The 14212-nt window shown below is 51.0% G+C and overlaps 1 protein-coding gene across 3 annotated transcripts in view; it reads right to left on the minus strand.

Annotated features, from left to right (window-relative positions):
* The window catches only part of RNF31 (ring finger protein 31), a 482477-nt gene that overhangs the window by 250857 nt on the left and 217408 nt on the right, over positions 1 to 14212 (minus strand). Inside the window, exon 12 of one of the 3 annotated variants that reach the window (XM_078644959.1) lies at positions 4228 to 5283. The exons of the other annotated variants lie outside the window; for them this stretch is intronic. Coding sequence (XP_078501085.1) covers positions 4682 to 5283 — 602 coding nt within the window. The 3' untranslated portion in view covers positions 4228 to 4681. Of the gene's footprint in view, positions 1 to 4227; positions 5284 to 14212 lie in introns of those variants that run through there. 3 annotated transcript variants of the gene reach the window in all.

Consider the following 14212-nt stretch of genomic DNA (forward strand, 5'->3'; position numbering starts at 1 on the left):
TCAGTGCCGCCTACCTGGACGATATTGCGGTGTACAGCCCCCACTGGGACGCGCCAGATAGGCCAAGGGTCTGTGACCTATCTGGGGCACCAAGTGGGGAGCGGCCATGTGGCTCCCCTCCAACCCAAGATTGACGCCATCGTGGCCTGGGAGCCCCCGGTCACCCAAACAGCAGTCCGAGCCTTCCTGTGGCTCACGGGATATTACCGGCGCTTCATAAAAGACTATGGGAGCATTGTGGGGCCCCTCACTGAACTGACTTCCAAAAGGCAACCACAGAAAGTACACTTGACCCCCGAGTGCCAGACGGCCTTCGAGACTCTGAAGGCTGCCATGTGCACCGCCCCTGTGCTCCAAGCCCCCGACTACAGCCGAGAGTTTGTGGTCCAAACCGACGCCTCGGAGCACGGCATCGGAGCGGTCCTATCTCAAATTAACCCCGAGGGGGTTGACCACCCTGTGGCCTTCATCAGCCGGCGGCTGATGGCTCGAGAACAACGATGGAGCACCATCGAGAGAGAAGCCTTCGCCGTCGTGTGGGCCCTAAAGAAACTCCGGCCCTACCTCTTCGGACCCACTTCCGGGTCCAGACCGACCACCTGCCCCTGCGATGGCTGATGCAGATGAGGGGCGAAAACCCGAAGCTGCTGCGATGGTCCATCTCCCTGCAAGGGATGGACTTCACTGTGGAGCATCGCCCTGGCAACGACCACGCCAATGCTGACGGCCTGTCCCGCTTCTTCCGCCTCGGCGAGGAGAACCCCCAAGAAGATGGGTGACTCTCCCTGCCTTCAGCTGGAGGGGACGTGTGTTGGACCCGGCCTCGTGGTGCGGTCCTACCCCTCCCGCATGGCGGGCCCTGGACGACACCGGCCCTCCATCGACCCGCTGTCGCCCCCCCCTGACACTACTCTCCACGAACTCTCGAAGAGAACAGCCCCCCTGGCAACCAACGGCTCTTCCCCCTGGAATCCGGCGAACCATGCTCGCCCCAACTCTGCAGGTCCTGGCTACCACTCCGGGCTGCCATTTCAGACCCGACTCCATCTTGGGCCCATCAAGTCCCGAGCACATGGCCTCGGCCTGACCCCGGCCGCGGCCCCAGCGAAGCCCCGACATTGAGGCACCAAGATCCGCCCAGATGGTAGAGTGGCCACTTGACGGATCCGGGAGGAGGGGAGTTTCGATGGCCCCCCAGCCGTCCCCGGACGCCTGGTATCGATCGTCCTCCGGCCTCCCTGGGCGCTGACTCCACCCCCCTGCTGGGTGTCTGGACACCTTCATCCCGGCCCCTCTGACCCCCAGACGCAAAGGTCCGGACATCAAAGGACTCCAGTCCTATATCTGGGCCAGCCCTGGATTAGGACTGCAGTTGTATCTTGGAGTCGAAGCCCTGCTGACCTCGTAGCGGCTGATCCTGATAAAGAACCCTTGTGCCTGGAACCTCGGAACCCTGCTGACGCGGTCACGGCCGGACCAAGCTGAACTATCCTCAGAGCCCTGCTGACGCTGTCGCGGCCCGACATCGCTGAACCATCCTCGGAGCCCTGCTGTCGCGGCCCGACCAAGCTGAACTATCCTCGGAGCCCTGCTGACGCTGTCGCGGCCCGACTGAGCTGAACCAACCTCAGAGCCCTGCTGACGCCGTCGCGGCTCCTTGCACCCCCCAGCTCGAGGATTGAGAGCTGTGCGCAGGGTACCCTAGTACCAGTTGGTACCAAGACTGTCCCGCTACCCCCTTCCCCCTGATACCGAGACTTTAAGGATCTCTCGATCCCTTTGTACATATTGCCGCGAGAACCTGCCTTTATTCCTGATATAAAGACTCTTAAGAATCTACTCTCGTGTGGTGTCCCTTTGTAGTGGTGTGATTGCTCGGCTGTTACGATTGTAGGAGAGGAGCCTCGCCCAGGAGGCCTCTCGACGGCGCTCAGCCAATTCCATCAGGAAAGGTGGGTCTCGGGGCGGTCAGTTAGACACCTTCTGTCTCCCCTGGGATCGCCCTTCTAACAGGGCTGAAACTGGGGATGGCGTCGTCCAAAGACGGCGCCGGGAGCGACACCATCGGGGTCGGCGCCAGCAGAGGAGTCGTGAGATCGACTGGCGTCGACCGCGATCCCGGGGTAATCCCTCGAGGCCCTGCAGCGTCGGGACCGAAGTAGACGACGGCACCGGGACCGAAATCGACAACGGCGCCGGGGCCGAAGCCGCCGGCCCGCATGGGCCCCTAGTCCAGTCCGCTGGGCCCGAAGGCGCGCCGACAGGCCTCGACAGAGGGAAGTGAGTGCTCATGGCCACGAGAAAATCACGTATCTCCTCCGGCGTCGCATGCAGCCCAGGGACCGGAGGGTATGGGGCCGGATACGACACCCGCGGCTCCGCCCGAACCCTCAGCAGCATCACGCGAGCGGCGAGGGGAGTCGGAAGAGCGATGTTGCCTCGTCGACTTCATTTTTAGAGTGCCTCGACTTACCCGAGGACTTGAAGCCCGACGAGTGGTGATGGCTCGACAAGCGGCAACTAATGTGGCTCCGCGACCGGTCCCTCGACTTCCTCCTCAACCGGGACCTTGAGCGGCGCGGTGCAGACTGCCAGATCTCAAGAAGCTTAGAGGACCGCTCCCGCCTAGCTTTCGAGGTCAAGGCCCAGCAGTCGGGGCACAACTTGTCGTTGTGGTCGGCCCGAGGCAGTAGAGACACCGACGGTGGGGGTCGGTCACCGACATCAGGCGGTGGCAGGCGTCGCACGGCTTTAAGCCAGGCATCCTTACGGCACTAGGAGTCAAAGTCGACTCGAAAATAGATCCAAAACAGATCAAAAAAGTTAGTCAAAAAATTACTAGAAGTACTGCTCTTCCTGGATCTGCGTTTCTGGTGCGGAAAAAAGAAGAACTGACTTCAGCGAGCGAGAGCGGCGTCTATGTACTCCGACGACATCATCCCGCCGATCACGACGCCGACAACGGACGCGGAGCCGCAGACGGCGCCTACCGACGCGCAGAGGTACTGCTGACGAAAATTTTCCGGATCCAGTCTGACGCCTGGGGATATTTTAAGGTAAGGAATCTAACACTAATCAGTTTCTTTCAGATCATTTTAATTCCAGCCGGGTTACAGGTACAATACTACAAAACTTGCTTTTCACTATACTATACTCCAAAACAAACTGCCAAATGGGGACTGGGAAAGGAACATCATGCCCCATGTGTGCATTATTTCAGGCAGGCCTGATCCATATCTTTGCCTCCTGTAGCATGGAAACTGGAGATCACCAACTTTCATAAGGAGGCATTAGGTGTGGAATGCTCCCTCTCCCAGTCCCTGATAGGTCTTGGGGTACCACAGGATATACGTGGGAAAATCGGAGAGGATTTAGTGTTTATTGGAATGGTGATTCTCCGTCCATGCATAGCATCGGCATGGTTAGATCCCAACTCCCCACCCCCGGATTACCTCAATGGGTTTCTCGCCTGCTGGCAAATTATAATCTGGAAAAGGCTATTTATGCAATGAGAGGAATACGCTCACAAATGAAAGGCTTATAAATCTGGGCACCAGCGACTAGATGGATAGAGGAAAATGGGTAGTTTATAAAGAGGAAACCAACACAGTGATGATATCACACATTGTTTCATTGGGGTTCATGTTTAAGGGAAGTTGATGAATAACGCACAAACAACATGAATGACTGGCTCTAACTGGCAACTTTGGCTAAATTTCTACTAGCAAACTGTAAAGTAACTAGCATATTGTATTGTATTGTAATTGCATTTGCATAGCACTTAATACCCCGGATGAGGCGTCAAAGGTTTTTTTTTTTGGCGAGTAGCACGCTACTCTGGGACCCACAGAGGATTAGTGTTGAATTAGTATAGTGAAACATGCAAGTAAATTTTAAGTGTTGGATATCAGTTATTTGGATTCGGAAGGATAGCAGAAGGTATATAAGAATTTGTGTTCAACACAGGATAACAGAATGTAAGACAATGGGCAACTCCCCAGGGTTGGTGTTTGGAGAGCAGATACAAAATTCTAAAATGCATAATTGCCCTGTAATAATGAATTTCAATGTATGCTTACACTGTCTTATAATATGCACAGAAAACAAAATTAAAAGGGAATAATGGCCAACGTGCAGAATAATGATGCCAGTGACGCACTTCTGGAGGAGGCAGGGAGAACTGACCTTTGGGAGAGAGGGGTGCTGCACAAACAACTGACCACTTGATTTTGCATTGAAAAGGCAGCTTTATTTTATCATGTGCACATCACAAAATATTTCCCTGGCATTCTGCCTTACAAACCTAAAATTGCACAATACAAAACATGAACTATTCATTTTCCTACCCCCCAGCCCTGTTCCCCCACATACCTAACTCGACAACTATCTACCTATTGTACTTCAGTTCTACAGTTTAAAACCTTAACTTTCCCGTACAGGCTATGACTTTCTCCATTAATAACTAACCCCTTAAATTCCTATAAGTAACGTATAACTTCCTGCCTATTCCAGATGAGGTTGTTCACCCCCTCCATTTCAGCATGGCATGCTATGGCAATGCCAATAAAACTTTTGTAAACTCAGGCAAAACTTTCCAAGCGACAGCCAACCAAATAAACGCCCAATTGTGAAATTTTCTTGCCCCACCTCCCTTGCACCCTACTGTCTCCCCGTATCCAAATCACTGTCTAATATTCAATGTCCGCGCCAGTACCTCTCTCAATTCCAGCAAGTATAAATCAGTTCCATACCTGGAGAGATGCTCCCCATCACCCCGAAAAAACTCCTTATTTTCATATCTGAGGTCACGATGCTCAATTCGCCCAATGCCCTCATTCCTGCAAAAACGTACCATCTCAGCGTTTATTTTCCTGCGAGCCCTGTCAATCGCCCTTTGCCTGTGGGCCCCTTTCCAGTTCTGTCTAGGAATAAACACAGTCCACATCACAAAGCATCCTGCCCACTGTCTCTTGATTTCCAATAAATCCTTCTTCATTGCACGTATGAGTGTCAGACCTGTCTCCACCACTAGGTCATTTTCCCCAAGGTGAATAACTAAAACATCCGGACATCTCATGCCTGCTAACATACTGTTCAATCGACTCAATAACTCTTTCCACTGCATGCCCTCTTTACCACACCATTTAACCAAGAACCGGGGTCTGTCAAAGCCCAGGTTCTCTCCATGTCCCCTCTGTGCTGCTTGTCTCGCTGCCCATTTTATGAACGAATGGCCCACAATCCAGATGGATTTGTCCTCAGCTGCCGGGACCGGAACGGAACCTGAAACAGACAAGCACAATCAATAGCTTTAAACAATGGCTCCCCATCTCAACAATCCCACCATTCCAGCCACACTTATCTCTGAAAGCAGTCCGTAGACCATCTTCCCAGCTGCATATTGTCCCCCCTAGATTATGCCCTAGTGCCAACTTCAGTTGCTGCCCCAATGCAGAATGAATGGATCCCATACCCTGCCTCTGGAAGAACTCCGTAAAGCTTTGTGCAGAACTGATAGCAGTTGAAGCAGTCGAACCGGGGCATCTCCCACATGCCTGAACACCTCCCCACGTGTAGCTTTCAACTTGTTGCCCCCAAAACCAGGCACTGGGAAGGTACTGGGTATATTGGAAGAGCCACGCTCCGGCCTTTCGACCTCTGAACCATTTTAGGATTACGCAGCAATATTCCAACCTGTCTTCCCGGCGAGCAACGCCCCCCAAGCACAACCCCTTCCATCCCCTCCCAACAGTTTCAACACTCAGAATGCGCCCAAAAATATCCAGGACATGAGCGTAGTGAACAACAATGCCACCTCATGCCCAGCGGACACTACTGGCAGCATGTGTAACACCTTGCTGAACATTTGCCATGACAAGGGCGGCCTCTTCCGTCCCTCCTGACCCTGCTCCCGAGCCCAGCCTTTGAGCATTCGCTTCCCCAGTTCCCCTGCCAATGAGGCAGAGACCCATGCTAATTTGCCCATGAATGCAATTCTCACCCTTTCATCATAGTCAGTATAAATTGCAGCACATCGGTCTCCAACCCAACGGTCTGAGATGCGCCTCAGACCCCAGAAATTCTGACCACGCCTGACCATATGCACTCCGGGTGGACTCTGCCAACATTCCTACCACTAGTTGTAGCATCCTTTTTGTATTCCTACTTGTTACAGTTCCTCGGGCATGAGTGTCTTGTGTCTGTCCGCTCTATGGCCAGTCCATGGATTTTCTCCCACTGTGACCGCAACAAAGCTTCCACAATATTATTGTCCGCTCCTGAAACGTCTTGCCTTAAAATCTTATGCTTCAGACATCCAAGCACAAATATCTGCAATAAATTCAACATCTTCATGTCCCCGGCTGACTGACTGTTCACGATCTAGACCACCGTCATGTTATCCACCCTGAACCACACCATTCTATGTGCCAGTCCTGCACCCCACAATGTGATCGCTACCACTTACGGAATAAAGTCCAGAAAAGCAATACTCCTACCCCCTGACTTCCATTCTGCGGCCCATTACTCCTTACACCCATGTCCTTGTCAATACAGGCCAAATCCTATGCTCAATGCTATGTCTAAAAATATCAGCACGTTCCAATCCGTATCCACCAGGCTGCAAGTAGAATCACATTGAAAGAATTCAAAAAGAAACCCCACATACGGAGATCTTCTTTAACCCCTTGCCGACCAACAAAAATGGTGATGTGGCAACGACAAACCCAACAAAGCCATGCCCAACCGTCTGCAAAAATTCCTCCCTGCCCAAACCACTCTGTACGCACAATTCAAATGTCATCACCTGCACCTCTAACTCTCGCCTTCTCTCTCACCAACATGTCATGCAACAGTTACTGCATTTTCTGTTTCTTGTCATGTGGCAGCCACGCTTGCATCTTCTGGGAGTCCACCTCAATCCCTAGAAACGGTAACAGCGTACTGGAACCCTCTGTCTTTTCTGGTGCCAAAGGGAGTCCTAGGTCACCTATGTGCTCATGAAAACTTACCAGCAGTCGCTGGCATTCTACTGAGCCGGGTAGACCAACAATGAAAAAAAACGTCCAAGTAGTGGGTCACAGATTTTGTACATATCACCGGCAGAGCTTTGTTAACGTACCACTGCCTCTCAAATTGCATACCTAGCAATTGCAAGTCATTTGGGTGAACTGTTAACAGCCGAAACTGCCTTTTTCTTTCTTTCTTAGGCACGACCTAAATTGGTGACACAAAGTGGCCATTGGCCAGTTCACATATGGACCTGCCATGTTACCCTCCTAAATTTCATTCTGCAGTTTGTCCTGCACCTACTGCTTATGCTCCAGGGCTGGCCCCAGATTATCTGCCAATCTCTGGTCCAGCGGTCCCTCATACCCCAGTCAGAAAACATCCTTGCATTTTCCTCCTGGTTGTAGAATTGCAGCTAAAATTAGAGTCTGTCCAGCGTAACCAGCGTACAAACCTTATGCTCCAGATCCTGTGCCGCCCTGCTCTGTTGCCAAATGATTGCTGGGACCACCTAGATAGTGCTGCCACTGCCCGGCTGTCTACCTTTGGTGTCCCTTTGCGAATCCGAAGCAGTGTATGACCACATTCCACCCCCAGTGAGTGCTGAAACTTTCAATACTCCTATGTACTCAACCCTTTGTTTTAATCCCAGCAGACTCCCTCAGTACTGCTCTGTCCCTTCGCAGTTGTCGCAACACCTCCCCGGGGATGGGGCGTCCCTGAAAGGGGCGGTATACGATTGGTAGTCGGCTGCCCTAAAATAGTTTTTCTGAATTTGTCGGGCACATTGTGTGTTGCCAATGTCCAAGTTGAGTTTGCACCACTGCACCTTGGGAACCACAACCACACAAACAACCACACCCAACCACGCACACAAGCACCAACACAAACTCAAGAACACAACCACACCCAACCATACACACAACTACACGTACAACCGCACATAACCACACACACAACCACACCACCACCACACACAACCGCACCACCAAACAAAACCACACAACACACCCACAACACACCCACACAACACACCCAACCACACCCATAAACCCACACAACCACACACACACACACAACCACACACAAGCACAACCAAACCATCACAAAAAACCACACAACACACCCACACACACCCACAACCACAAACACCCACACAAACACAACCACGTACACACCCCCACACACACAACCACACACGACCACAACCACAAGCACACATACAAGCACACACACACAACCAAAAACACAACCACACTCAACCACAACCACACACTTAACCACAACCACACACCCACAACCAAACATACACACAACCACACACAACCAACCACACACACAACACACACCCACAACACACACACACCCACACCCATAAACACACACAACCACACACACACACAACCACACACACAACCACACCATTACAAAAAACACACAACACACCCACACACAACCACGCACACACACACACCACACACGACCACAGCCACACATACAAGCGCACACACACAACCACACACTTAACCACAACCACACTTAACCACAACATACACAACCAAACACCCACACAACCACACACACAACCACGCACACACAACCACGCACACACAACCACGCACACACAACCACGCACACACACAAACACACACACCCCACACACACAGCCACAACCACACGCTACCACACACAAATACCCACACACACACACATGACACACAACCACGCACACACAACCACTCACACACACGACACACAACCACGCGCACACAACCACACACAGCCACACACCCACACCCAACCACGACCACACACCCAACCACAAACACAACACACACAACCACACACACACTATACACCCAACCACACAGACACAATGACACACAACCACATACAACCACCCACACACACAACCACACACCTAACCACAAGCACACATACAACCACACAACCACAACACACACAACCACAACTCCACACACACAACCACAACTCCACACACACAACCACTAACACACACAATCACACACAATCACACACACAGAACCACACACACACAACCAAACACACCACAAACACAACCACACACACACCACACACAGCCACAAACACAACACACACCCACACCGACAACGACACACAACCACAACCCCACACACACAACCACTAACACAATCACTAACACACACAATCACACACACACACCACACACACCCAACCACACTCAACCAAACACCCAACCACAACACAACCAAACACACACCCAACCAACCACACACACACACACCCCAACCACACCCCCAACCACAAACACACACCCGACAAAACACACACCCAACCACAACCACACACACAACCAACCACACACAAAACCACAACCACACACACACAACACACAACCACACACACATGACACACAACCACACACACATAACCAACCACCCACCCAACCACAAACCCAACCACACACACGCGACACACAACCACAACTACATACCCAACTACACACACACGACACACCACACACACACACACACACAACACAACCACACACACACACACAACCACACCAAGCATTGGCATAGCCAATAGGTCTCACCTTTGGGACCACACACACACAACCACAAGCACACAAACACAACCACACCATCACGAAAAACACACAACACACCCACACACACGACACACACCCACACACAACCACACATACAAGCACACACACACAACCAAAAACACAACAACACACTTAACCACAACCACACACTTAACCACAACATACACAACCACACACCGACAACCAAACACCCACACAACCACACACAACCGACCACACACACAACTACACACACAACCACAAGCACACACAACCACACCATCACAAAAAAACACAACACCCACCCACACACACAACCACGCACACACACACCACAACCACACACAACCACACATACAAGCACACACACAACCACAAGCACACACTTAACCACAACATACACAACCAAACACCCACACAACCACCCACACAACCACGCACACACAACCAAACACACACACCACACACACAGCCACAACCACACACAACCACACACACAAATACCCACACACACAACCACAAACAACCACGCACACCACAGACACGACACAACCACGCACACACAACCACACACACACAACCACACACACAACCACAACCACACACCCAACCACACACCCAACCACACACCCAACCACACACCCAACCACACACCCAACCACACACCCAACCACACACCCAACCACACACCCAACCACAAACACAACCACAAACACAACACACACACAACCCCACACACAACCACACACCCAACCACACACCCAACCACACACAACTACACACCCAACACAGACACAATGACACACAACCACACACACAACCACAAGCACACATACAACCACACAACCACACACAGCCACAAACACAACACACACAACCACAACCCCACACACACACAACCACTAACACACAATCACACACACAATCACACACACACCCACACACACACCCAACACACACAGAACCACACACACACAACCAAACACACACCACACCCAACCAGACAAACACAACCACAAACACAACACACACCCACACATATACAATCACACACACACACACACACAACCACAATCCCACACACACACAACCACTAACACAATCACTAACACACACAACCACACACACACACACCACACAGCCACACGCACCCGACCAAACACACATCCAAACACAGCCACACACACAACCAACCACACAACCAACCACACACCCAACCACAACCACACATACATGACACAACCACACACACAACCAACCACCCACCCACAAACACACACCCAACCACAACCACACACACAACCACAAACACACACCCAACCACACACAAAACCACAACCACACACCACACACACACGACACACAACCACACACACAACCACAACTACATACCCAACCACACACCCAGTCACACACCCAACTACACACACACAGACACAACCACGCACACAACACACAACCACACACACACAACCACACACCCAACCACACCAAGCATTGGCATAGCCAATAGGTCTCACCTTTGGGACCACACACACACACAACCACAAGCACACAAACACAACCACACCATCACAAAAAAAACACACAACACACCCACACACACACAACCACGCACACATCCACACACAACCACACACGACCACAACCACACACACAAGTACACACAACCACACACCCACAACCACACACACACAACCACACACCCAACCACAAACACAACACACACACACACAACCCCACACACACAACTACACACCCAACCACACAGACACAATGACACACAACCACATACAACCACACACACACCACACACACCCAACGACAAGCACACACCACACAACCGCAACCACACACAGCCACAAACACAACACACACAACCACAACTACTAACACACACAATCACACACACAATCACACACACAACACAGAACCACACACACAACCAAACACACACCACAAACACAACCACACCAACCACAAACACAACACACACACCCACACACATACAACCACACACACAACCACAACCCCACACACACAACCACTAACACAATCACTAACACACACAACCACACACACAACCACACACACCCAACCACACACACACACCCGACCAAACACACACCCAACCACAACCACACACAACCAACCACACACAAAACCACAACCACACACACACAACCAACCATCCACCCAACCACCCACCCAACCACAACCACACACACAACCACACACAAAACCACAACCACACACAACAAACAACCACACACACACGACACACAACCACAACTACATACCCAGCCACACACCCAACTACACACACACGACACAACCACACACACAACCACACACACAACCACACACACAACCACACCAAGCATTGGCATAGCCAATAGGTCTCACCTTTGGGACCACACACACACACACACAACCACAAGCACACAAACACAACCACACCATCACAAAAAACACACAACACACCCACACAACCACACCCACCCACACACAACCACGCACACACCCACACCTAACCACACACGACCACAACCACAAGCACACACAACCACACATCCAAGCACACACACACTTAACCACAACCACACACTTAACCACAACCACACACTTAACCACAAACATACACAACCACAAACACACCCACAACCACACACACAAACACACAACCACACAGCCACAACCACACGCTACCAACCACACACACCACACAACCACGCACACACACGACACACAAACACGCACACAGAACCACACACACAGAACCACACACACAGAACCACACACACACAACCACACACACACACAACCACACACACACACAACCACACACACACACAACCACACACACAACCACACACACACAACCACACACACACAACCACACACACACAACCACACACACACAACCACACACAACCACACACCCACAACCACACAACCACACACCCAACCACAAAACCACACACACAAGCCCCCACACACACAACTACACACCCAACCACACAGACACAATGACACACAACCACACACACAACCACATACTACACCACACACAACCACGCACACAATCACAAGAAAGCATACAACCAAACAACCACAACCACACACAGCCACAAACACAACCACACACACAACCCCACTCACACAACTACACACCCAACCACACAGACACAATGACACACAACCACATACACAACCCCACTCACACAACCACACACACCCAACCACAAGCACACATACAACCACACACACAACCACAACTCCACACACACAACCACTAACACACACAATCACACACACAACCACATACCCAACACACACAGAACCACACACACACAACCAAACACACACCACAACCACAACCACACCCAACCACACCCACACACAACCACAAACAGCCACAAACACAACACTCTCCCACAGACATACAACCACACACACACAACCACAACCCCACACACACAACCACTAACACAATCACTAACAACCACACACACACCCAACCACACAGACACACACACACACACAAACCTGACCAAACACACACCCAACCACAACCACACACAAAACCACAACCACACACACACAACCACACACAACCACACACACACAACCAACCACCCACAAACACACACACAACCACAACCACACCCAACCACACACAAAACCACAACCACACACAACACACAACCACACACACACGGCACACAGCCACACAACCACAACCACACACCCAACCACACCAAGCATTGGCATAGCCAATAGGTCTCACCTTTGGGACCACACCCACACACAACCACAAGCACACAAACACAACCACGCACACACCCACACCTAACCACACACTACCACAACCACACACACAAGCACACATACAAGCACACACCCACAACCACACACTTAACTACAACCACACACTTAACCACAAACATACACAACCACACACCCACAACCACACACCCACAACCACACACAAAACCACACACACAAACACGCACAGCCACAACCACACGCTACCACACACAACCAGACAACACACAACCACACACACCACACAACCACGCACACAAACGACACACAACCATGCACACAGAACCAACCACACACACACAACCACACACACACAACCACACTCACACAACCACAACCACACACCCAACCCCACACCCAACCACAAAACCACACACACAAGCCCACACACACACAACTACACACCCAACCACACAGACACAATGACACACAACCATACACACACAACCACATACTACCACACACACACACAACACCACACACAACCACAAGCACGCATACAACCAAACAACCACAACCACACACAGCCACAACCACAAACACACACACACACACACACACACACAACCACTAACACACACAATTTTATTTTTATTTTTTATTTTAGCTGTTTTATAACGCGCTCTGTTACTACCAGAGTATCCTGGCGCGAAAAGGAAAAACAAGCAGGTGGCCAGAAGGAAACAGAAGAATTTTTTTTTAAAAGTCTAATAAGCAGATCTAAAAAGATGCGTCTTCAGTGCCTTCTTAAAAGGAACAAAATTCTGGATCAATCTCAAGGAT

The sequence above is a fragment of the Lissotriton helveticus genome, chromosome 5_1, assembly GCF_964261635.1.
Source record: "Lissotriton helveticus chromosome 5_1, aLisHel1.1, whole genome shotgun sequence".
Classification (NCBI taxonomy): domain Eukaryota; kingdom Metazoa; phylum Chordata; class Amphibia; order Caudata; family Salamandridae; genus Lissotriton; species Lissotriton helveticus.